The sequence below is a fragment of the Lagenorhynchus albirostris genome, chromosome 16 (assembly GCF_949774975.1).
Source record: "Lagenorhynchus albirostris chromosome 16, mLagAlb1.1, whole genome shotgun sequence".
Taxonomy (NCBI): domain Eukaryota; kingdom Metazoa; phylum Chordata; class Mammalia; order Artiodactyla; family Delphinidae; genus Lagenorhynchus; species Lagenorhynchus albirostris.
This window is the reverse complement of record NC_083110.1, coordinates 67,729,061-67,753,923: the sequence shown is the minus strand read 5'-3', so window position 1 is coordinate 67,753,923 and position 24,863 is coordinate 67,729,061. Positions and strand designations below refer to the sequence as shown.

Below are 24,863 nucleotides of genomic sequence, written 5' to 3'. Positions count from 1 at the left end.
TAGTTCCAGGCTACTGGAATACATCAGTGCACAAAACAGATAAAAGTCCCTGCCTTCATGGAACTGACCTCCTAGAGTAGATGTTTTTCTTTTTCCCTTTGCATCATCTGTTAACTGACCTTAGCCCTGGAGGACCAGCTCAAATTCCTGTCCAAAACAGGGGCCATCATATACAGATTGCTTTTTCAAAACTCTCACTATGTTTTATCTTCAATACAGTACATTTAATCACAAAAATGTTCTCTAATAGCTCATTGTTTCATATGTTAGGTTTTTTTTTGGTTTTTTTTTGTTTTATTTTGCGGTACGCAGGCCTCTCACTGTTGTGGCCTCTCCCGTTGCGGAGCACAGGCTCCGGACGCACAGGCTCAGCGGCCATGGCTCATGGGCCCAGCCGCTCCGCGGCATGTGGGATCTTCCCGGACCGAGGCACGAACCCGTGTCCCCTGCATCGGCAGGCGGACTCTCAACCACTGCGCCACCAGGGAAGCCCCCATATGTTAGTTTTATCTCCATAGATAGGTCACAAGTATCTTAAAAGAGAAACTGTGATTTCTTCTTCTTCCTTTTTTGATTTTCTTTTCCTAGTGTGAACTGCCTGATCTAATGCTTGGCGCGCAACAGGCAGCAGGTTTCTGAAGCTTGGCTGGATAGTGCTGATTAGTCTTAGGTGGCCTGTCCACAGCAGCTCCCCGCCGCCCATCTTGGTGCAATAATGAGCAAAGAAATGTTAAGTTACATTTGGAACTCTTCTATGATATAGGTGAATCTCGGAAAGCTTGGTTATTTAGGATATTAGGTTATTTTCTAGTTTGAAAAAAAATGAACATTCTGGTTAGGTGAGACCTACCACAAAGCAAGAGGAGTTTATAGTTTTTAGAGAATGTCTACTTGTTCTATCTTATATTGACAATGTATGTCAATGTATGTATGTTGCCGGGAGGGTGGAGTAGGTAGGGGGATCTTACCAGGCAAATATGTGGGGGGTGTGTTTGTATACATTTGTGTTTTTCCTCTATAGAGAGCCTATTGGACTGGATATGGGGAAGGGAATGCTTGGTGCCCAGGAGCTCTGCCAGACGCTGAAGTCGTAAGGATGGCTAAGGCTCAGAAGTCACTGGGTGAGGTAAGGGCCCTGGAAAGTTACTTTAGCAATTAGTTTGAATATTCCTTTATTTTAAGATTGTGGTAGACAGAATACTGGCCCTCCCCGAAAGATTCCCATGTCCTAATCCATGGAACCTGCGTATATGCTACTTTGCCTGGCCAAAGGGATGTTACAGATATGATTATGGTAAGGATTTTTCTTGTTTATTGAAGGATAGTTGATTCACAATGTTGTGTTAGTTTCTGACGTACAGCAAAGTGATTCAGTTATACATATACATACATTTATATGTATATATATATTCTTTTTCAGATTCTTTTCCATTATAATTTATTACAAGATATTGAATATAGTTCCCTGTGCTATACAGTAGGACCTTGTTGTTCATCTATTTTATATATTACTATATATATCTGCTAAACCCAAACTCCTAATTAAGGTAAGGATAGGAAGATTATCCTGGATTATTAGGGTGGACCAAATGTAACAAGAGTCCTTATAAGGAGGGAGGCAGGAGGGTCAGAGTCAGAGAAAAGATGATGTGACAACAGAAGCAGAGGTCAAAAGTGTTTGGGGCCATAAGCCAAGGAATGTGGGCAGCCTCCAGAAGCTGGAAAAGGCAAAGAAATGGATTCTCCACAAGAGCCTGCAAAAGGAATCAGCCCTGATGCCCTGTTTTAGGTTTCTGACCTGTAGCACCATAAGAGAGATCTTAGTAGGTTTGCATCGTAGAAAAGGCAATTTCAGCCCAGATTATGGAAATCCTTAGTGATGTGCGCACAGTACCCTCTAGTCCTCTGCATACACCCAGGGTACCTGCCCTTTGAAGAAACCACTCTGGAAAATATTGCTAGTCTTTAGTAACTTTTCTTTAGCAAATGGAAAGAAGACAACAGAAACACAATTGCTAAGGTGGAAAACAGACCATCAAAGATACTCAAAAGTTAGGAGCAGAAAAGAGCAGACGTTTCACTCCCAGTGCTGTAGAACTGTCTCTAGTACCAGAAAGTCTTCTGCATAATAATTGCTGCCTTATCATACCAGTCTTTGAGTTAAAGGGCATCCCTTGGGTTGTGCCAGGTTCCACATAGTTTAATATAAACATTGAAGGAGAAACCCTTTGACCTGGGAAATATGCTTTCTTCAGCCTTGAAGGTGTTATTTAAATCACCAAGTGAATAACATTGTCAAATTTATTCCAGGTGACTGAAATATTTTCCAAGTATCTTATACATCCAATTGCATTGGTTCTGATGATGCTTGCTATTGCAGTTTTATTCGTTCTCATTGGATTTCATATTGGTTCTCATGCTGACATTGGTCTGACCAGCAGGAGTACACAGAAGACCATGAGGAACAGCGGGGCAAGGGCAGCTTTCCAGCCATGATCACACCTGCTCATCAAAGGGCCAAGATAGCCAACCAGCTGGCCAGCCAAGTGAGTGTCTTAGTGCTTATTCACCATTGATTACGCTAATGTTTGTCATTAGTGAACCCCTGGGATTGATTCAGATAAAATCCAAAAGGAGGGTGCTTTGGGGCAGTAGGTACCCTTAGTGTGATATTATGGAGAAAACTATGTTCTTATCTTTTCCCTATCATTCACTCTCTGTGCCTTATTTGGGCCACATCTATCACATGGAGAGAAGACCATGTAGCTCACCACAAGACTGGACCAAATAATTTCTTGTGGTGGCGTTAGCATTAAGGACACTGATTTTTATTAAGTGGATGGTGGAACCTCCTGAAGAGTAGCACAACTTGCTGGTTAAGAGCTCAGATTTTAGAGCTGGGATGTTGGGATTTGAACCCTGGCTTTCTCACTTAGTACCTGTGGGACCATGAGCCAATTACTTAACCTTTCTGTTCCTCAGCTGCTCTTTAGTAAAATGGGGAAAATCATAGTCTTGCCTTATGTGATTGTTATGGAGATGAATGAATATTTGTTAACGTTTAGAAGTTCCTGGCACTCTCTTGGACTTAACACATGAGCATTGATGCTTTTTGGAGAGGAGCCCGTAGAACAAACGAGAAAGACTTGCCATATGTTTGCGTTGAGTGTGGCCCGATGGTGTAGCTTCAGGACAGCCGCAAGGAGAGGTCCTACAAAGGCTGTTGGGTGTGACCTTGACTCTATGCTGTCCCCCCACCAGGTGGAGTACAAGAGAGGGCATGACGAACACATCTCCAGGTTCAGCACAGTGGTGGATACCCCTGAGCTTCTCCGGGCCAAGGCGGCGGGACAGCTTCAAAGTGATGTAAGAAATGATGGAGGCCAGATGCAGTGATTCTCGTTTAAGGTTCCCCATTCTTTCCTTACGTGGAGGAAGAGGCAGGGAGAGTGCAGGCGGCATCTCAATCCTGTGCGGGGGCCAGGAAGAACTTTCTAAGGTCAAGGATGGTCGGGTCAGATTTGGCAGCCAGCACAGACCTTGCAAAAACTTTTCCTTAGAGAGAAAAGTTTACACGGTATTAGTAACAAACCAGGTATATCTGATTAATCTTAAAGAAGTCTCTCCTTGTCACTGCAAATTGTAGAAGATCACTTCTGAAGAATTTCTTCCCTTTGCCTTTTCATAGCCCAGTTGCTCCACGGCATACTAAGACTGGAAACTTAGTATTGCTCTGAGTGGGAAGTTTAAGCACTTCCCACTTGAATCCAGGTTCAGCTTAACAAGTGGCTTCCACTTGACTTGGGTTGAGAAGCCTTTCATCTCCTAGACTTCACTGGCGGCTCCTTGAGGGCAGAAGCCTTCTTGTGCTGCCTGGCTTCACCCCCTGGTACACAGCAGGTGCTCACAAGTATGTGTCGAATTCTACATTGAGCATCTCCATGTATCAGGCAGCGAGCTGGGTATTGGGAATAAAATGGTAAATGAGATACACAGGGTCCATCAAGCTCTAAGCCAACTACATTGCGTAAGAGCTGGGACGGGAGACGTGCAGGGCGCTATGGGAGCCCTGAGCAGGACTTCTCAGTCAGATTGCCTGGGAGATGGTGGGATGGTGGCACGTGATTCAAAATTTGTTTTCCTTTTCCAGGTGAGATACACAGAGGACTATAAACAACAGATAGGGAAAGGCAGTTTTCCTGCTATGACCACGCCTGCTTATCAGATAGCCAGAAGAGCCAATGAGCTTACAAGTGATGTAAGTGTCCAGGGCAATGTTTGCATGGGAGGGAAGGAAGCAGAAATTTACCTGGGTCTGGCGAGTCCAACTTCCTGTCTCCTTGTCTCCATTTTTTTTTGCACCGTGGATACAGGAAGTCGCTTTCCTACATAGTTTTCAATCAGTTTTACCAAGACAATGATCAGGCACTTTTATGTCTAAGACACATTCCCTAGATCCAAGCAGAAAAAGAACATTCCACAAGACATTCATTTTTACCGTTCTGACCCCTGTGCGTAAGAGGCTAAATTTATCCTTCCCCTTCAAATAGGTGAGGTACCATCAACAATATCAAGGAGAAACGAAGGGAATGGCTGGTCCAGTGGCTGGAGCTGAGGGCACATTGACAAAGGAATATGTGGACCAGTATGGCCAGGTATGTGATAAAATGACATCCTGCGAGACCCTTTTCGATGGTCATTTCTCAGTTTGGCAGCCCTCTAGCCTGTGACACAACCTATGACCATTTAATCAGGGGTTGGGCTGTGATTTTTCTTTGCCCTATTTATGGAAGGTGGAATTTCCAAGCCTGAAAGTAGCAAACAAACAATTACACAGGGCTCAACTTGACTCGCTTAGGAAAACAGATTCTAAGCACTTTTTCTTTCCTTTTTTAAAAATAAAGGACCTATATCAAAATGGTGGGCTTGCCAGGAATAAAGCATCCTCACCTATTCATTGAAGAAAAGTCCCAAGGACTACGACTGGCTGTGTTTAGCCTGTCACTGCATAGGCACAAAAGAGATCAAAATGCATGTCTTGAAAAATATTGAGCACTTCACTGAGTAGCAGCATTCATTTTCTTAGAAAATGAATTTCTTGTCTAGGTTGCTAAATAAAGCAATATGCCAGAGAAAGTAACCCTTTTTCTCAATTTCACTTCTTTTTTTTTTTTTTTGCGGTACGCAGGCCTCTCACTGCTGTAGCCTCTCCCGTTACGGAGCACAGGCTCAGCGGCCATGGCCCACGGGCCCAGCCGCTCCACGACATAGGGGTTCTTCCCGGACTGGGGAATGAACCCGTGTCCCCTGCATCGGCAGGCGGACTCTCAACCACCGCGCCACCAGGGAAGCCCTCAATTTCACTTCTTAAATGAGCTACATCTTGGCAGGATGTAAAAAGGTTGAGTGACAATTGCAGCTAATTTTATTTGCACGTCCCTCTGATTTTCTGGTACTAGACAGGTGTTGTAAGGGAAAAAGGGAACATTATTTTTTCATGGTTGTAAGTAAACAATGTTGGAAGACCAAGCGTGTGACCGGAAGGGTGCATTCAGTGGGCTTGGGTGATATTTCTTTCTTAATTTGACAGTTGTTTAAATTTTTTGGCACTGGGTAGACTTTACAACCTATGTGACATTCAATATACATAATTTATAAAAGGAAACAAATAACTTATTTCTCTTCTTCAGAAAACCAAGTTGCTTATATTGGGGATATATTCATGTGAAACTTAAAATGCATGTGAAGATAGGTTTTGACCCTTTTGCAAATGTCTATCTGAGCAAAAATGTTTGGTTTTGAATTTAAAAGGCCATTTTATTAAATTTCATGATACGTCAGTTAAATGGTCTCTCAGTGCTTAAAACTCAATGAAAATACGTTTTTATTCGTTTCATGTTGTAAATATGTTGTTTAGAATGCTCAGGACAACTTTTAAAAGTCAGTTTAAAAAATATTTGGCTTCCATATTTAGCAAAAAGTATTTTGTTGTAAATTTGGACTATCCTATCTGCCACTAGTTGTAACACATGCATATAATTTCATGTGTGTATCTAGACCTGTCTATACACAGTGATGAAATGTAACTTCATAGTATCATAGTGGAACCTTGATTATTAGGACATTTTGATTGAAGTTTCCAATCATGATAATAACAAATACAAGGATCAAAGTGGGTGTCATTCGACAGCACTGCCCAGCAGCTGTCAGTCGAGAGGACTCCATATCCTGTGGCATTTCACTGTGATTTACTGTGACTCACCAGGGAGCGAGTAGGAGGGAGTGTTAGAGAAGCAGGCGGACACTCAGATACACTATAAATATCTGTAGTGCCTAAAAGACCAACAATTCATTCTTCTTTTTTTTTTTAATAAATTTATTTTATTTATTTATTTTTGGCTGCGTTGGGTCTTTGCTGCTGCGCGCGGGCTTTCTCTAGTTGTGGGGAGCGGGGGCTACCCTTCGTTGCGGTGCGCGGGCTTCTCGTTGTGGTGGCTTCTCTTGTTGCGGAGCATGGGCTGTACGCGCGCAGGCTTCGGTAGTTGTGGCTCGCGGGCTCTAGAGCGCAGGCTCAGTAGTTGTGGCACACGGGCTTAGTTGTTGCACAGCATGTGGGATCCTCCCAGTCCAGGGCTCGAACCCGTGTCCCCTGCATTGGCAGGCGGATTCTTAACCACTGTGCCACCAGGGAAGTCCCCATTTTTCTTTTTAATGAGTAGTTTTTTACCTTAATGGACTATACCATGTAATCTATTATTTATAACCTGTCAACTCCCCAATAGGATTAAGTGTCTCAAAAAGATTTACATACACAATATATATTCACATAAGCACAGAAGTTAAAATGAAGCTACAAGCCAACTCCAAACCGTAAAGCAGAATGGGCAAAAGGAGGTTACCAAAGAATTTGAGAGTCTTTGTTGTTATTATTTTTTTCACTTACTATATTTGGCCCAGAACATTCTGGCAGCCAAGCATAAAGGAGCACCCAGGCTAAACAGTTGTCATTATTGGATGAAAAGGAAGCCTGGACATTCTAATCTGACCCAACTATTTCATTTAAGAGAGTATGTGTGCTGGACTCTGAACCGTGATGCTGGAGCAGGGAAGGCCCCTGCTTTGGAGGAGACCGGAGAGAGATGGAGTCATGAGCCCAAGGGGGCACACTAAGGGCTGTTCCAGATTTGTGGGAACACAGATGAGGAAGCAGCTGATTCTGCCTGGGGTGGGGCTGGGAGTGAGGGAGGAGTTCCCTGGAGAGAAGGTAGCATCTGACGGAGTCTTGAAGTACCTCTGGTTGCTGGGGAAGTTTTACACTAGTAACGTGATGACAGTCCCGTGAGAGAGAAGGTTCTTTGTGGGAGAGCCTGGGTGATGGGAGGAGGAGGAAGGAAGAAATTAAGACTCAGATTGTTAATACTTAGTCTGAAATATACATTTGGTCCCAGCTGAGATCATCTTATTGCAGTGTGAAGTCTTTTCAGCCAAATTACAAAAATTCAAATAGTTACATAATATATCTTTCTTGGTAAATGAAATGAATCACATCACTCTAGTGTCTACCACCTTAACGACCACGTGCTACTGCTCTTAGGGGTGATCACAGGAATTTCCAAGGTGGACGGGCCTCCATGGGAACAGGCTGTAGGAGAGATCATTGCTAATCCCCCACCCATTCCAGGAGGGGAGCATTACTGATTAAACTTTTTGATTGACCCAGCAGGATTACTCAGAAGAGTATGGCGAGCGCAGAGGAAAGGGCAGCTTCCCGGCCATGATCACCCCGGCTTATCAGAATGCTAAGAAAGCCAATGAACTCGCTAGTGATGTAAGTGCCACATTGGGGCGACCCACAGAGCCATAGAAGAAGGAGAAATGAGACTTTGAAGGCTGTGCTTACTGAAACCTATGTACAGTTAAATTTATCAGGGCTGAGTCAAAGCAGAATGTTAGCCCTCAATTCCTATCCAAATTCCTGACATCTGCATTTTTAGCTCATGCTGTTAGGTCACATTTATCTGCTTCAAAGGAGATTGACATGGACAAGCCACACAACTTACTTGAAGTCAGCTGAAGCAAGTGCACATACCGGTCCAGCTAGATAAGCTGGGGTTAGGAGAGTCTTTGCAAAATAACCCATCTTAGAAACTGAGCACTTCAGAGGAATAGCTGATTAAAATAAATCGTATGATTATCAAACTCGGTGTAACCCAGTTGATAAAATGATTTTTATTTGCAGAATGTTAGCCAGTTGGCAGTCCTTGAAAGAGAAGCTATAATTAAACTTGGTAAAGTGACAAGCACACTGCAGATCTTACACCAACTTGAACTTGGTCTATAATCAGAAGCCCGGCATTCATTTCATACCCCCTTTGCCCTTCTCCTTTACTTTGTTACTATTCAGTCATTACCCATTTCCTTAGAAGAGTGCACTTTGCCCTGAGAGGGGAAGTAAAGGACACATTCATCACTGGAGGCTGGATGAGAAATGATTGTTAAAACCAAGGGCAGAATGGATTTTGGATTATACCTCTAGGTATGATCATTTTGAGACCTTGCTTCATGCAGAATTAGAATGTAAAGTGTAAAAAATGTGAAAGGGGGCAGTAAAATGTTAATATAAAAGGGGCTAAGTGGTTTATGGACTTCAGTGGAGGAAAAACCCATGTGATTATTTTTTCCTCCAGAAAATTCTATTAAATAAATGTTGACATTACATGTGAAGTAAGCGTAGAGTAACTTCTCTCATGGAGCATGAAAACAACAACTCCAGGTGCTCTGTGTGCTTCTTTCAGATAAAATACAGGCAGGACTTCAATAAGATGAAGGGCGCTGCACACTATCATTCCCTCCCAGCCCAAGACAACCTGGTTCTCAAGCAGGCTCAGAGCGTGAACAAGCTTGTGAGTGAGGTACGTACGGGGACATTTTCACCTGTGTGCTGTCACCTCCTTTATCTCCGACAGACAGTGAAGGGGCGACCCCAGAATGAAAAGTTCTGTGTAACACCACAGAAACTACACATGAGTTACCAGTTCCCAAAGAACGAATAGTCCGTAAAAAGCAATTCACAAGAGAGCCTAGGATCAAACTAATTAAATCCTTCTCTGATGGTTCAAAAGTTTCTTCCCAGAATTCTCACAGGGCTATAAATATTCCCAAGTTCCCAGCAATACATTTCTAGTTGCCAGAATACTGGAGGAGACAAGCTTTATAACAATATGTCATTCTTATAGAGCGGAAATCAAAGATGGGAGCGTTTTGAACGTGGAACCTCCCTCATTCTCTCATTATTGTAGTCAGTTTTCTGAGAAGTTGTGTGTACCATGTGAATTCCCCTCGCCTTAGAGGCTGACCTGGCTGCCAGAGACTGTGTTTTGTTTGGCCTACCCAGTGGTTACGATTTTTATAATTGCTAAGACTGTTTGGCAAGGAAATCTCCCCTCTAGCTCCCCACATCCTTTTTAAGTCCTGGAGTTTCTTCATAGCAGCTTCTCTGTTTGCATTGCCTGTCGGGACCCTGCAGGCATTTGAGTTGTCAGCCTCTTGGCAGGCTATTCATAGGACTCACCTAGCAAGTTATCTGAAACTCAGAAAAGGATATGCAAATTTCCCAAAACATTTTTCTTCTCTAACCCCTAAGAGTCAGTCTTTTACCCCAAAGTGCTCCTTAACCTGTGGTGCTCTAATTGCTCAGAATCACAAGGGTGACATTTCCTGGGCCTCATCAGCAACCTCAGATACTTTGAAGTAGTAGATGGGTGCCGAGCCCTTGGAACCTGCATTTTAAACAAATATTCCACATGATTCTGATGCTGTAGGCCAGAGGTCAGCAAACTATGGCCTGAGTGCCAAATCCAGCCCACAGCCTGTTTTTATAAATAAAGTTTTATTGAAACACATCATATTATCTATGGCTGCTTTCAAGCTACAAGAGTTGATATAAAGATGGGATGTTCCGCGAAGGGGCAAATATTTTCTGTCTGGTCATTTACAGAAAAAGTTTGCTGAACCTTCCTTTTGACTCAGAGACCATTAGATCTAGATGGGATCTTTGCAATCTCTAGGCCCTCGCTTTGTCATAGGCTTGGAAAAGTAAAGTGTCTTGTTCTGGTTCAGATAGACTTTTAGGGACAGAACTAGAACCAGACCGCTGATAATGTAGTTCTACCCAGGAATAACATTGTTACCATTTTGACCTCTTTCTATGTGACTATATCATAAACTAATATATGAATATAAAAACATACATTTGCAGAATTAGAATTCAACGTATATACAGTTTTGTGTACTTTTTAAATTTTACATCATATTGTAAGCATTACAATGCATCTTGCATACTTAATTTATTTATTTATTTATTTTTTGTGGTACGCGGGCCCCTCACTGTTGTGGCCTCTCCCGTTGCGGAGCACAGGCTCCGGATGCGCAGGCTCAGCGGCCATGGCTCACGGGCCCAGCCGCTCCGCGGCATGTGGGATCTTCCCGGACCAGGGCACGAACCTGTGTCCCCTGCATCGGCAGTCGGACTCTCAACCACTGCGCCACCAGGGAAGCCCGCATCTTGCATACTTTAAAAGTCATATTCCCACCAAATGTTTTATAAGATATGATAACAAGTTGCATTTCCTTTGGTAAGCAGTCACAAGGGAACCTTCCATTTCCTTTTGCTCTTATGTTTATCTAGTAAGACAAACCAGCCAGGCCTCTATTAATGGTAACCACCCTTCAGCTGCCTTCTCCAGCTACCTGGGATGACTTGGAGTCTATTTAGTAACTGTGGCCTCACATCTTATATCTAGCTACCCAGGGGAGCTCAACTAGCCATTTAAAATTAGAAGACACTTTGCATCTATGAGTGGTCTCATTTATTACACTCTTTTGTAAAGTAACTTTTTTGGTTAAATTCTACTTAAGTATACATACAGAGAAGTGCATATATCATAAGTGTACAACAGGAAGAATTTCCACAAGTGGACACGTCTGTGTAATTAGCACCCAGATCAAGAAACAGGACATGACCAGAAGTCCAGATACCTGTCCGCAAGAGTATCCACTGTCTGGATATCTAAAACCATTTTGCCATTTTTTTTGAGCTATATGAAATCTTAAAGTATTTACTCTTGAAAGGGGCTGTATATTTTTAATATTCAGCCATTTTTTTTTGCCATTTTTTTTGAGCTATATGCCATTTTTTTGAGCTATATGAAATCTTAAAGTATTTACTCTTGAAAGGGGCTGTATATTTTTAATATTCAGAACCAAACTGATTATTTACTTATCACTATTTGAAAGGAAAACACATATTGTTAACCTACAGTATCCTATGCCTGGTATTTTAAAATCTTGGGTTGAAAGTTTTCTAAAAATATCCCAAGTCGAGTCCTGGTGACATTTTCAAGAGTGACTTCGGGTTTGGTTCTCTTGTGCATCTGGTGTTTTGGTTTCCAAGGTGGAGTATAAGAAGGATCTGGAAAGTAGTAAAGGTCGTAGTGTCAACTACTGTGAAACACCTCAATTCAGGAAATGTGAGCAAGATCTCAAAATTCACCAGTGATTTGAGTTTTTAATGCCTACACGTCTGTTTGGGCTTTTTTTTTAACGACCTTAATTTCTAGGTCTCCTAAGAGACAGTCTACGTGAATGTATCTGGGTGTCTTGGAGAAGCATGGCGTCTTAGGCACAAATACTATGAGTTTTGATAGAGATTGCCTGCTGGGGCTGGTCCATGGAGTGTTAAATCCCCTGGCATGCACTTGACCTTGAGCCCTCAGGGCTGTACTTGTCCTCTTGCATCCTTCGTGTATAGCAGTATCTGGCTCCTACTGGTGAATGCTGGTGAGGGAGCCTGGCTGAGCATGCAACGTCCCCTCTCAACTTGACTTTGTGCTTCTTAAATTAGTACAAGATCACAGTTAACCTGCACAGTCACCTAGGGAGCCAGGTGTTATTTCCCCATCTTACAGGTGAGCAGATATATGCTGGAGTGGCATTTGCAGATTTGGAAATTCTCAAAGCCTGGGGATGTATCCTTGAGAACATCAAGGACTAGTTTATATGATTTTACTTCTTTGTTGTTGTTGTTGTTGCCCTCATTTTTACTAATTCCAATGTTTTTTCACAACTCACACACACACATTGTATTTTATTTTTACAAGAGATAAATAAACTGACACCAAGCATTGTAAATGGATGACCACAACAAAAGCAACAATGATTGCAATTACCAAACACGAAACACGCTCATACTATGTCATGATATTGACGTTCAGTCCAGGGATCCTCCACTGCAACAGCTCCTTTACTTTGCAGTGGAAATTGATTTGTATATTTTTTCCTCTGAGTCCTTGTGAGATTTTTTTTTAATTCAAACAGAAAGTCAAAAATTATAATCATCCTCATCAGTTCACTCAGTCCCATGTAATTAATTTTTTTTTCATCTTGATCTTTTGTTAGCACTTTTATGAATTCATCAGTTTTCCATTAGAGTTCTGAAAATGCTTATTCATTCAGTTCAGCAGTATAGTCAGTTACCAGAAACCTGTACTTGTCAGAGTCTTTTCCATGAATTCCTTGAAGATGAAACCCTTTTATAGGAACATTTTTGTGAAAACATCAGAGTACACCCAGAACTGTCTGTAAATGGCAAAAGACTTAAAAATGACCACGGTTAAAGATTTGATGAAAGTTCGTAATAATGCAATTGACAAGGACATTTAGTTATTTCTGAGATATACATTTTAAAGTAATAACTAGAATTATGACTTATAGCATTATACCAGAACATATAAGTTTTTTAGAAATTTCATGTAATGTCTGAAACATTTATATTAACATATTTCCATACAAATAACCCAAAGAAAGTTTAGTATTAGTTGGTTTTTTTGTTTGTTTTTTTATACTGCAGGTTCTTATTAGATTTTACTTCTGCTTAGCTGCATATAACAGTAGAATTTAAAATCACTTGGGACTTCGTGAGGCTCAGTAAGGAATGTCTTCTGCATAAATGTCATGGTTAAGAGCACCAGCTTTGGAGCTGACGGACCTGGCTCCACAATTAGCCAAGTGGCCGACTTTGGGCACGTTAAGTTCTTGGAGCCATTTTGCCCTCTGTAAAATGGGAATGATAATAATTCCTTCCTCCTCATAGAGCGCTTGTGAAGGTTAACAGAGATGAGTAGAACTGTGTCTGATGCAGAGTAATAGTATTCTGCTGGAATACTCTCAGTGCCTGGAAACTCCATGGCCTCCCAGGGGAGGTGATTTTAACGTAGCTTCGTTAGAAGCTACCCACCTTTTCTTATTTATGACTTCTTGTCCTCCTGTTTTGTCCTTTGTTTGGTAAGCTGCACTTGGGACATAACATCGTTATGTCACATGGTTGCGGTAGTGACCAATGTGTCATGTATACGTCACAGATTTTGGCAAAGCTGGGGTTTTATTCGTCATATACTTAGAACTGGAGGTAATAGCATGCAGTGATGTGTACTAGCCCCCAGCATGGGGCTTGCATGCAGCCCCTGTACGATCAGTGCTTGTCCTTGGAAAGCTCCAACCTGTGCAATGGGTTTTCACATTGGAAAAATCTGGTATATTTACAACTGAAAATGTTAAAAAAAAAAAAAAATTCAGGTCCGTTTTGTGCCGTCTGGGTGCATCAGATCTTATGTTTTCTTGTGTGCTTGTCTCACCCCAACTTCTTGAATTTTAAGTTATTTTTTTTTAAGTTTGTCTTATTTTTAATTCAGAGACACACTGAATACTTAAATAGGTTCTATTTAATCATTTATGTTTTGGATTAGTGCATTCAGATGAGTAGTTTATCTTCAACGAGTTGGGGAGAGAATGCTTTTGTTGAAGGTTCTGTGTTCCCATGTAGAATAAATATAAAGAAAACTACCAGAACCACATGAGAGGCCACTATGAAGGAGTTGGGATGGACAGACGGATGCTCCATGCTCTGAAAGTTGGAAGCCTGGCAAGCAACGTGAGTCCTGTTGTGAAGGGCCTGCAGGTCCCGGGGGTCTGTTGGTGTGGAGAGTGGTGGGGCACAAGGAATTTTCAGCCAATTCTTTTTCAACCTCCTTTTTAAAAAAGTCAGTGTTTTGTTGTGTAAAGATTGACCCAAAAGGGTTTGTAAATGTTAATCAGTGCAACCAAGGCGAGGTAAAAAAATCTTTGAAAAATTTTAAAAGCTTCAATTTATTAAACGCAACTTTCTCTGCTTTGAAGAGTACTTAGATCTATTGTGATTGATCCAGTGTGAGAAAAACTTTCAGTTTCTGAGAGATAAAGAGAAATGGATGAGCGTAATTCTCATGTGAAATGCTTCAGATTTCCAAAGCATTGCGATTTATTTAGAATTGGTTGGTTGGTTGGTTGATTGGTTCATTCATTCATTCAATCTTGGTGTTCATTGAAAACTTCCTGTATCCAGGCACTGCTCAAGATACTGGCATAACAAAATAGATCAGGACCCTCTTTTCCCAATAGCATGTGATCTATTAATCTCTCTTTGGCTTTGTCAATTCAGTTTACAGGTTTGCAAATGCCAAATTGTAAATCTTGGAGGTAAAGGACACTGAGAAGGAACTGATTTCGTTATTAAAACATACAGATGTCAAATTTCCTCTATTTGAGAATGTCAAATTTGACCTTTAAAAATTTTTTTAAATACTCTGAAGACTCTTGACTTTTCATTGATTTTCTGGGGGTTAGCCAAGAAGCTCTTTTGTTACATACTTGTCTGCAAATACTTCTTTTTAACAAAAAACTACAAGGGGTTCCATGATTAATAAGAAAGATAAAATAAATGTACTACAGATGACATTAACTAATTTTAGATTAATTAAGAAGAAGAATTCAAATTAATTAAAAACAAAAGTGTGAACATAATTTAATTTTCCTTGGAGGTGATGAAACTGAATTAATTTTGTTTCTGGTTATTTTTAAAAGATGCCTTTATGACATTCAAACAAGGTCAAAAGAGAGAGGGGACTAATTTCTCTTTTCTTGTTTTTTTCTTTGTGTTTCAGATTGCCTACAAGGCCAATTACAAACATAATGCTCTCGACTACAACTACCCAGCCACCCTTACTCCTTCCTATCAGACAACAATGAAACTGCTTCCCTTGAAAGATGTATGTTCTTTTCCAATAGTCTTTTCTGCTTTATTCCTGTCACTTCCCTCCAGCAGAGTGATTCTTTTTTTTGGCTGCTTTGGGTCTTCGTTGCTGTGCACGGGCTTTCTCTAGTTGCAGTGAGCAGGGTCTACTCTTCGTTGTGGTGAGCAGGCTTCTCATTGCTGTGGCTTCTCTTGTTGCGGAGCACGGGCTCTAGGCGTTCGGGCTTCATAAGTTGTGGCTCGCGGGCTCTAGAGCGCAGGCTCAGTAGTTGTGGCGCACAGGCTTAGTTGCTCCGCGGCATGTGGGATCTTCCAGGACCAGGGATCGAATCTGTGTCGCCTTTATTGGCAGGCGGATTCGTAGGGAATCCGAGCCACCAGGGAAGTCCCAGTGGAGTGATTCTTAGGCAGCAAGATGGAAAGAAACAAGATACAACAGTTCAGAGGAGATGGAAGGGACTGAGAAAGGGGAACTTTTTTCTGATAGGAAGTCCATATATACATGTTTGGAAACTCTTAGATTTCCAACATAAGGCAGGGACAACTCTGGTTTCATCTTGAAAATCCTAAGGTTCCATTTCACCTCTTAGAGTTTGGGGAATGTGTGTGCTGCTGGACACATTAAAGTAATTATTCCCTAACAATGATGATTTTTGTTTTAACGTTTTGGAGTGTGGTATGTTTAAGGACCAAAGGGAGTAAACTGAAATAGCTATAAGTTGAGAGGAAATGGTAACATTGACTTAAGCTTTTTCCCCAGGAGTGCTCGGGAAATATGGGTGGAATAATATGTATCACTAATTTATTACAGCAGTGATTTTATTTATTTATAGTTTGGCTTGTCTCCAATGAAATATGTATAATTAATTACATTTGTTGTTTTCTAATTATAAGAATTTTACTACATGTTTATTACAGAAAATTTAGATAATACAGAAATGTACAAAGAAAAAGGTAAATGTTATCTACTATTTTAAAAGTACATAAGGTGGTTTAGAACTGAGTTGGTATCATGGTTGTCAGTGAAAGTTATCTCCCATCAATCAATAATTTAATGTATCATTCGACATGTTAATTGAATGCTCAGGGCCACTTTCCTTGACATTCCTTTGGGATCAGCACAGCTTCAGCAGTTGACTTGGGCTTTGCTATTGGTAGATCAGTCTCTGCATCTTTCCCTTTTGCTCAGAGTAGGAGCAGTGTCAGGTTCAGCTGGGCATCTCCAGCGTCTAACAGTTTACAGGACAAAGAAGGCCAGTCATTGGCAAATGATAATTTGATGGATGAAAGGGGCTTATCAAATGTGTGATAAAGCAGGGGATGGGAAGTAGAAGAATATAAAGGGCCTACATTTTGCTTTTCCTTTTCCCAGAAAGTTTGCTCGAGTTGACTTATTCATTTCACCTTAATGAAATTCAAGGTTAAACTCGGCTACCAAAGCCAAGTTTCTCTTTTGGCTGCGTACATTACCTGGGATACTGGAGGGATCAAGTGCATCTTGTAAAATTTGAATGCCAATTTTCACAGTAGAATTCTAGAAAAAATGTTTCGTAGTGCAAACAAAACAGAGCGCTCTACAATTTTGTATTCCCACTATAACAGGACTTGCTGTTACGTTTGTCTGTATAAGACAGTGGATCAAACCAGGCACCTGGACTAGAGTCAGCTCTCCTGGGGAAGTCGGAGAGGTGAATTAAACTAGACTGGATTAGAAATATTAATTGGAACCAGAAGTAGTTTCCACACTGGCAACCCATGAGCCAGACCCAGGCTGCAGAGGTATTTTGTTTGGCCACACAGTGTTGAAAAAAAATTGGTTTTGAACCAATCTGTAGAAATTGTGAGAGTTCACATAGGGACTGTGGTCCTAGTTCCTGCATGGTAGCCATTGCCTGGCAAGGAGTGGCGGCTGCTTTGATCACCTTCATCTCCTTTATTTTCCCGGCTCCTGTGTGAATTTGAATTTACCACCCTTAATGAAGGGACTTTAGTATTCAGGAAGTTTGGGGAATCCATTTACAAGAAGATTTGTGGTCTCTATTTCTGTCTGGTAGTCTTAAAGGTGGTCAAGTAGCTATGAATTTAAATAAACAAGCACAGGTCCTTCATTAGAGAGCATTCCCTTCAGATGGATTTTATAAACACTAATAGCATTAAAAATGAGACTCTACCCTCAGCAAAGGGACCTTTCAGAAAGTAGACTGAAGCAATGACCAAGCATCCGTGATGTTGCAAAGATATAATTAATCATGCAGAGTGTTAATTATGTCCTGCAGAGGAAAGTAATTGTACTCTGCAACATACTTAATGTAACATTATCAGGAAGGAGTGTGCCGTTTAAAAAATACAGTTTTGTGACATTTTATCGTGCATAATTCTGAATTCTAATAGACTCTATTATGAGATGATAATTTTCCCTCTAACTTAATGCATTAGGAAGCTACTGTAGTATAATCTCATTAATGATTAACATTGAAATGACTTCATATTTCCTAGTTTTCTTAAATACCCCATGTCCAAAACTCAGAATGTGCAAAAACTTTTCTCCTTGAATAATTAACTAAAAAGCTTGAAGCAATGCTGTCCTTTTTCTCCAAATCCAACAAAAGACTCTGTGGCCCAGTATCTGGAACACTCTGCTTTTCCTAGATCTTGTTCTAGAAGCTAATTTGTAAGTCTTTTTTTTTTTTTTTCTAATTTGTCAGTCAGAATACATTTCCCTCTCTAAACAAAGTTAGCTCTGGCTATAGGGAACACCCGGCCCATCTGTAAGATAACAAGTAACAGTTCCAAGCACACCAGCTTTGGCAAACCACATTTATAGTGTGTAGACTGGGAGCCACTTTGGGAGGCCAACTGCTGGGATTTAAAACCTAACTCTGACACTAGCTGGGTGACCTTGAGCAAGTCACTTCAGGTCTCTGTGCCTGTTTTCATGGTGTGAGGTAGGGATAATAACAGTGCCCACCCACAGAGTGGTTGGGAAGATTAGATGCATCAATATGTGTAAAGCACTTGAAATAGTGCCAGGCACAGAGCAAGTGCTATTTTTTAGCCATAATTATTATTAGCTGATGTTGGGACAGGCAAGAATGGACTGAATACAAGGAAGAGATGCAGTATCAACTGGTCCTTGGGTCTGTTTCACTTGGGTCACTGGGTTTTAAAATATTGAACTATTTTTGAACCCATTATTATAATATTGAACCCATTTTCCAGCATTTAAAAAGTGTAAGAATTTACATAATAATATAGATTTCTGGTTTCTTTGGAGTAATTGGACTGTCTACTCTGAACCCCACTTTGATGCAGGATTGCCATCTCCTACAGCTGAGTGGTAGCCGCTGCCCTTCGCCCCAGTCCCCACCACTCCTTACTACTTCCCCAACAATGAGGCCAAACACTGACTAGTGCCAGCCTAGTGCCATCCAGCTAGTGGTCTGTGACTCACTGGGGTGGGCTGTCACCCGGGGAGGTGACAGCAGTCAGACAGAATGGCAAAGACATCAGAGACTAGTTTACACAGACAGAAAACGGTAGGAAAGTACAGTGCTGGCTGCAGTGCTACCCCTGTGAGGGCAGAGCCAGCTGCCAGAGGAGTATGGCCAGAGGCAGTAGGTGGAGGTCTGGACAGAGTTGGCAATAGCTAGTGGGGATGCAGGGAAGGGGTATGGAGGTCTTAGGCAGAAGCTAGGCCTAAAGAAGCTGCCACGCTGTGTGGGATACTGGGAGAGGCCCTGGGCTTTGGACAATTAAACAGAGTCATGAAGACCATGCATGGGGTGTTTGATGGTGATCTGACTGCTGCAAACAGAGCAAAAGCCTAGTTGACTAAAGGGCCTAGCCGGGAGCCTGTAGGTTTTAAAACACCTTTCTCTGATTTAACGATGTGGATGAACACATTTTCCTCCGTTCACCAACCATTTAGTTGACCTCTTTTATGAGCTGCCTGTTCAAGTCACTCAGTCCTCAGTGGACTGTTTTTCCATCTGTTGGCTTAGAGCGTCTTTTGGTCTCCAAATGGAATCTGATTCTTTCTCTGCTGATTTGAGAATCATGGCTCTGTAGGACTGAGCGGGAGGAAGCTAAGTAAATCTTAGAGAAAAGTACAAATGACTTCTTGTGTCTCTTTGCCTCTTTTTACCCAGGTCAACTACAGGCAAAGCATTGACAAGCTGAAGTACAGCTCTGTGACCAACACCCCTCAGATTGTTCAAGCCAAAATCAACGCCCAGCAACTGAGTCATGTAAGTGACCTGCCCCTGCCCAGCTGGATATGGGGGACTTGTAATTGCTTTGCAGGGTCTGGATATCTGGTTCCCCAAAGATTTGACTTTCATTGATGGTGACATGTGTCCTATTACAACCATGAGATGACTCTCTTTGATTTAAATGTTTTATTATACAAAATTTCAAATACATTCAAAAGTAGAAAGAACGTCATAATGAATCACCAGGTACCCATCACTCAGCTCAACTACTATTAACTCATGGCCAGTCTTGCTTCTATATGCCCATCCACTTCCCCCCGCCATATTATTTTGAAGAAAATCCTAAGTATTGTATAATTTAATCTATAAATATTTTAGTATGAATCTCTAAAAGATAAAAATAATTTAAAATGTATTTATACAATTTTAATATATCACACCAAAAAACTAACAACAATTCTTAACATCACCAACGTCCAGGTGGCATTCAGCATTCCAATTGTCTCATAAGGTTATCATTGTTTTTTACAGTTTATCTGAATCAGGCTCCAAATAAGATCCACACTTTGTGATTGGTTGATGTCTTCAAGACTCTTTTCATCTTGAAGTTTTCCTCTTTATCACTTTTCTTTTCTTGCAAGTTGTTTGTTGAAGAACTTGAACTGTTTGTCCTATAACACTTCCCACATCTGAGCTTTGCTGACTGCATCCCATTGTGGACTTCATGTATTCCTCTGGCCTCCAAATGCCTGTAACGTAGTGGTTGGATCTATAGGTTTGATCAGGTTCAGGTTTAATTTGGGGGCAAGACTGCTTCTCAGATGATGCTGTGTTCTTCCACTGAGAATCATATAATGTCTGGTTGGCTGTTCTTGTGTGTGATTTAAGATGACTTTTTTCCAATGGGGGCAGGCATTAGATAATTACTCTTTGATTATCTACCCTGCACATAGCAAGAGGTTCAGAACTGCCCCAAGTTAAAAAAATAAGTTTCATACCCTCAAGTGCTTCAGAGAACAGTGGGTGAGGTAGCCACAGGGAAATCTTTTGCAAACTTATAACTTTGAGCATGCCTTTGAGTTGTCTGCCTTTTCATTTGGTCTTCAATCTGTTAATTTAAAACACTCCTAAAATTACAGGCTTCCTTGTAAAAGGCCTTTTCCGGAAACTCCTTCTCGGCTACAGGCCTACAAAAAGAAAGTGAAAAAGAGAGTGTTCTCTCCAAAGTTCTCCTTCTGCCCATGTAAAAAACATGCAGTTACCCTGCAGGTTTATTTTAAATCCAACAGGTGAATTACCGTGCTGACTATGAGAAAAATAAGTTGAATTACACATTGCCACAGGATGTACCTCAGCTGGTGAAGGCCAGAACCAATGCCGAATTGTTTAGTGAGGTAAGCAGGCAGCATCGGTGAGATCGTGGTGAGGGTTACGCACAGACGTGAAAATGAAGATGCAAGGATGGTCCAGCAAAACAGGGACCGGGGCTATTCTGTCCATGGAGAGGTTCATCAGAGGCACCCGTCAGGTTATAATTTTGAATTTTGCTGTCTCATGGCATGTGGTAGTTCACGGGGCTCAATGGAGCATAGCAATTGAATTCTCACTGTATATGCACATGTATGATGTGTGCTGGGACACACACACACACGCACACACACACACACACACGCACGCACACACACACGCGCGCGCGCGCACACACACGCACGCACACGCACACGCACACACAGACACGCACACACACACGCACACACACGCGCGCGCACACACACACACAGACACACACACACGCGCGCACACACACACGCGCGCGCACGCACACACACAGACACACACACGCACGCACACACACGCGCGCGCACACACACGCACGCACACACACACGCGCGCACACACACGTACACACGCGCGCGCGCGCACGCGCACACACGCACGCACACACACGCACACACGCACACACACACACGCACGCACACACACGCACACACGCACGCACACACACGCACACACACGCACACACACGCACGCGCACACACGCACGCACGGCCTAAATCACTTTTCTGTACACTTGAAACTGGCACAACATCGTAAATTAATTATACTTCAATAAAACAAAATAAATAAGAAGGAATAACCTTTTCCATATGCTTATTCTGTGCTGGGCATTGGGATAGGCACTTTACATATGGAATTATTCAGTTGTTATAACCCCTTGGAGGCATTTACTACAGAGACACAGTTGGTGGCCTGGGCTTTGGTATCAGATAGAGAGAGTCAGGTGTTACTACCATGGCAATAATAATAACTTACATCCGTGTTGCACCTTACGTGCTTAGGTTATCTGTTTTCGTGTATACAATTTATTCTCACAGCTACCCTGAGACAGATAATATAATATTGTTTTTTCAAATGGTAAACTGAGGCCCAAAGAGGTAAAGTGATTTGTCCAAGGTCACATGATCAGGAAACAACAGCGCTAGGATGAACCCATGGGTCTTCTCTTTGCCCCCTCCCATTAGCACTGCCCCGCATGACCCTATAGTGAGGGAATCAACTGTGTTAATAATTGATGTTATCACTTTGATAACAGCCAAAATTCTGGTCTGTAAACAGAAGAAGACTTTGTTATTGAAAAAACAAAATTCTGTTCAACTTTTGGCAGGATTCTGGATAGCGACTCCCATTCACCTGCGTTCTTGTTTGTCAGGTTAAGTACAAAGAAGGCTGGGAGAAGACAAAGGGGAAGGGATTTGAGATGAAGCTGGATGCCATGTCTCTGCTGGCCGCCAAAGCCTCTGGAGAGCTTGCTAGCAACGTAGGTTTTCTCTCATTAACTCAGAAATGCATAAGAAATTGTTCCGGTGAAACGTCAGTGGTCCCGCAGAAAAAAATAATGACTGTTAACATTGTAAACATCGCTATACTTTAATCTTCCACTGGGTTCGAGAAAGACTGCGAGGTGTTTTTTTAGATTTGTTCCCCTTGCACTTGTTAAACCACAGCCCCTTAGATGGCAAAGTTTCTCTCTCACAGTCGACTTTCCTCTTTCTCTCAAGATTAAATACAAAGAAGATTATGAAAAAGCAAAAGGCAAAGTCCTGGGAACTACAGACACGAGGCTTCTGCACTCCCTGCAGGTTGCCAAGATGAGCAGTGAGGTAAACGCTTTTCTACCCCCCAAAGCTTCACTTAGAGTTGTGCTGCTCTGAAAGTTCTCCCCCAGCCTGCTTCACTGGAGACTGTTATTTTTTCCACTTCCACTTATAATTTCTTTCCTGGCTTACATGAGAAGTGTTTTCTCTTTCTTTATTTTGGCAAAGGATACTGTTCTTTTAAAGTAGATGAGAAGCATGTGGTCGGGGACCGTCATCTACTGTTCACGGTACAAGACGATGGGCCACATCTATTCACTCTGCGGGTGTTTACTAAACAACTACTCTGCGTGAGATACGGTGTGAGACACTGGGGCCGTAAGAACAAACAGCACATAACTGGTTCCTCCCTAATGGAGCTTAATTCTACTGGGAGAGTTAGACAGGAGGCATCCTGTTTATTGAGGTGATGTCCTGGATGAATCCTCTCATCCGAACACACACGATATCCAAAATGTTTAGCCACCAACTGGGGCATCCAGGCTCCAACCACTCAGAATGACACTGCTTGTAAACAACTGTAATGGCTGGAGGTTAACCTTGGTAAATGTCACTTACCAGAAGACTTTGGGGAAGGAAAGTTCTGCCAGAAGGGCAGACTTGGTTTCTAATTAAGACTTCGTTGTCAATGCCAAACAGGCAGAAAGGAAGCACAGGCATTGGTTTTCTGCTTTACGAGGGCCTGCTCTACGCTGTGAGGTCAGCTTATGCCGCTCTGATGATGCAGTCAGATATAATTACCTAATGAGTCATGAAGGACCCAGGGCTTGAAATAGAATAAGAGTGTTGGCATCTGGGTCACCATTGTGGTCGTGCCTACAGAACAGGCCCTATGATGTGCAGAGTCATGAGGCATTTGGCTTCAGTTTAGACAGAGAACAAATTGGTGTTTCCCATTTGCAGGTGGAGCAAATGGGGCCAAAAAGGATGGACTTGCCCAAAGTCATATAGTAGTCCGTGGTAGTGGTGGAGGAGTGGAGAATTAGACCCTAGAACTCTTACTTACTGGCACCGTGCTGCTTCTGCTGTACTACCTCTCCTCACCATCACACCATCACCATACCACCATCACTATCACCATATCACCAGAAACACCATCACCACCGTCATCACGTCATCCATCCTCATTGCTAACATTTATCAAGTGTTTGCTCTATGCCATCCCTGCACTAAGTGGGTTTGAGCTACTCTTTTGTTTACTTATCACAATAGCCCTCCAAGGAAAATGAGCCATTAGAGAGGTAATGTGACTTTCTAGAGGTCTTCTAGCTGACAAAGCCCTGGAGCCCAAGCTTTGTTATTTTGCCTCTTAAAGTTTCTACAGAAACCACAGGTAGAGCGTTCTCTTCCTGGAGCAACTGGGGAAAAAGAGTTAGGAGGCATTCCTCCCAGAGACAAAGTAGTGTGAGACCTCAGTTTCCAGGTGCCACCACCTTACAGAGCCAAGACTTGGGTCACATCCTTTGGACAGACAGGTACCATTGTCCAGAGCGCCAGTTCCTCATGGAAACCTGGCCTACTTTCCGGTGTTTTCACATCACTCCTGCCAAGGCAGGCTTCATGTAATACAGCGTGTTTTGGTGCGTTCAAGGTTGAATACAAGAAAGGCTTCGAAAAGAGTAAGACCCACTTTCACCTGCCCATGGACATGGTCAACATGAGGCACGCTAAGAAGGCCCAAGCTCTGGCCAGTGACCGGGGCTACAGGAAGAAACTGCATGGATACACCGTGCTGCCTGAAGATATGAAGACTTGCTGGGCCAAGAAAGCCTATGGGCTGCAGAGTGAGGTGAGCCCTGGCCCTTTGCCAGTTCTCCCCACGCATCTCTTGCAACTGGATACAGTGACAATTTCAGAGTGATTTAGAACCTGTGCATGAGTCTATTAGGTGACTCAGAGGACCAAGAAGAATTTCTGGAGATGTGCCAGGCCCAGGGAGGATGGATGGGGAGGTAGAGATAGAGAATGAGTCAAGACGGTGGAGACGAGAGGGTGGAGGATTGGGGCTCAGAGCTATTGCGAAAGTCAAGATGTGTTGGTAACGGGATGAGCAAAGAGGAAGCAAGTGTTGAAAATGGTAAATCTGGTAAATGTTGAAAAGTACATCTGGGAAGTGTAGCAGGTTGGCAGATAAGCTCCTTAGGCAAAAAGTCTGAAAATCCCTCTTTTTGGTAAGGCAGTGAGGTGTTTCAGAGTTAAGGTAGAACAGCCTCTTCTGATTACAAGGTGAGCCAGTGGCTTCACCCCCAAGCAGAGTTCCGCCCGACTATAACGGAGCGGAGAGCAGCTCTTCCACAGAGACAGATACAGGATCGAGGGCTTTCCTAACTCGCCCGTTAACTTTGCCCCATCCGCATCCACATGTCTGATTAG

At 42.3% G+C, this 24,863-nt stretch overlaps 1 protein-coding gene across 6 annotated transcripts in view; it reads left to right on the top strand.

Moving 5' to 3' along the window:
- LOC132507355 (nebulin-related-anchoring protein-like) overlaps positions 1 to 24,863 on the top strand; it is a 70,298-nt gene that overhangs the window by 8,131 nt on the left and 37,304 nt on the right. For 2 of the 6 annotated variants that reach the window (XM_060126621.1, XM_060126617.1), the window contains 14 exons: positions 1,022 to 1,126; positions 2,442 to 2,546; positions 3,262 to 3,366; positions 4,151 to 4,258; positions 4,551 to 4,655; positions 7,721 to 7,828; positions 8,796 to 8,912; positions 13,880 to 13,987; positions 15,036 to 15,140; positions 19,273 to 19,371; positions 20,625 to 20,729; positions 22,046 to 22,153; positions 22,395 to 22,496; positions 24,082 to 24,279. In XM_060126621.1, coding sequence (XP_059982604.1) covers positions 1,022 to 1,126; positions 2,442 to 2,546; positions 3,262 to 3,366; positions 4,151 to 4,258; positions 4,551 to 4,655; positions 7,721 to 7,828; positions 8,796 to 8,912; positions 13,880 to 13,987; positions 15,036 to 15,140; positions 19,273 to 19,371; positions 20,625 to 20,729; positions 22,046 to 22,153; positions 22,395 to 22,496; positions 24,082 to 24,279 — 1,578 coding nt within the window. Of the gene's footprint in view, positions 1 to 1,021; positions 1,127 to 2,438; positions 2,547 to 3,261; positions 3,367 to 4,150; positions 4,259 to 4,550; positions 4,656 to 7,720; positions 7,829 to 8,795; positions 8,913 to 13,879; positions 13,988 to 15,035; positions 15,141 to 19,272; positions 19,372 to 20,624; positions 20,730 to 22,045; positions 22,154 to 22,394; positions 22,497 to 24,081; positions 24,280 to 24,863 lie in introns of all 6 variants that reach the window. The other 4 variants (XM_060126620.1, XM_060126615.1, XM_060126619.1 and 1 more) reach the window with 3 other exon arrangements.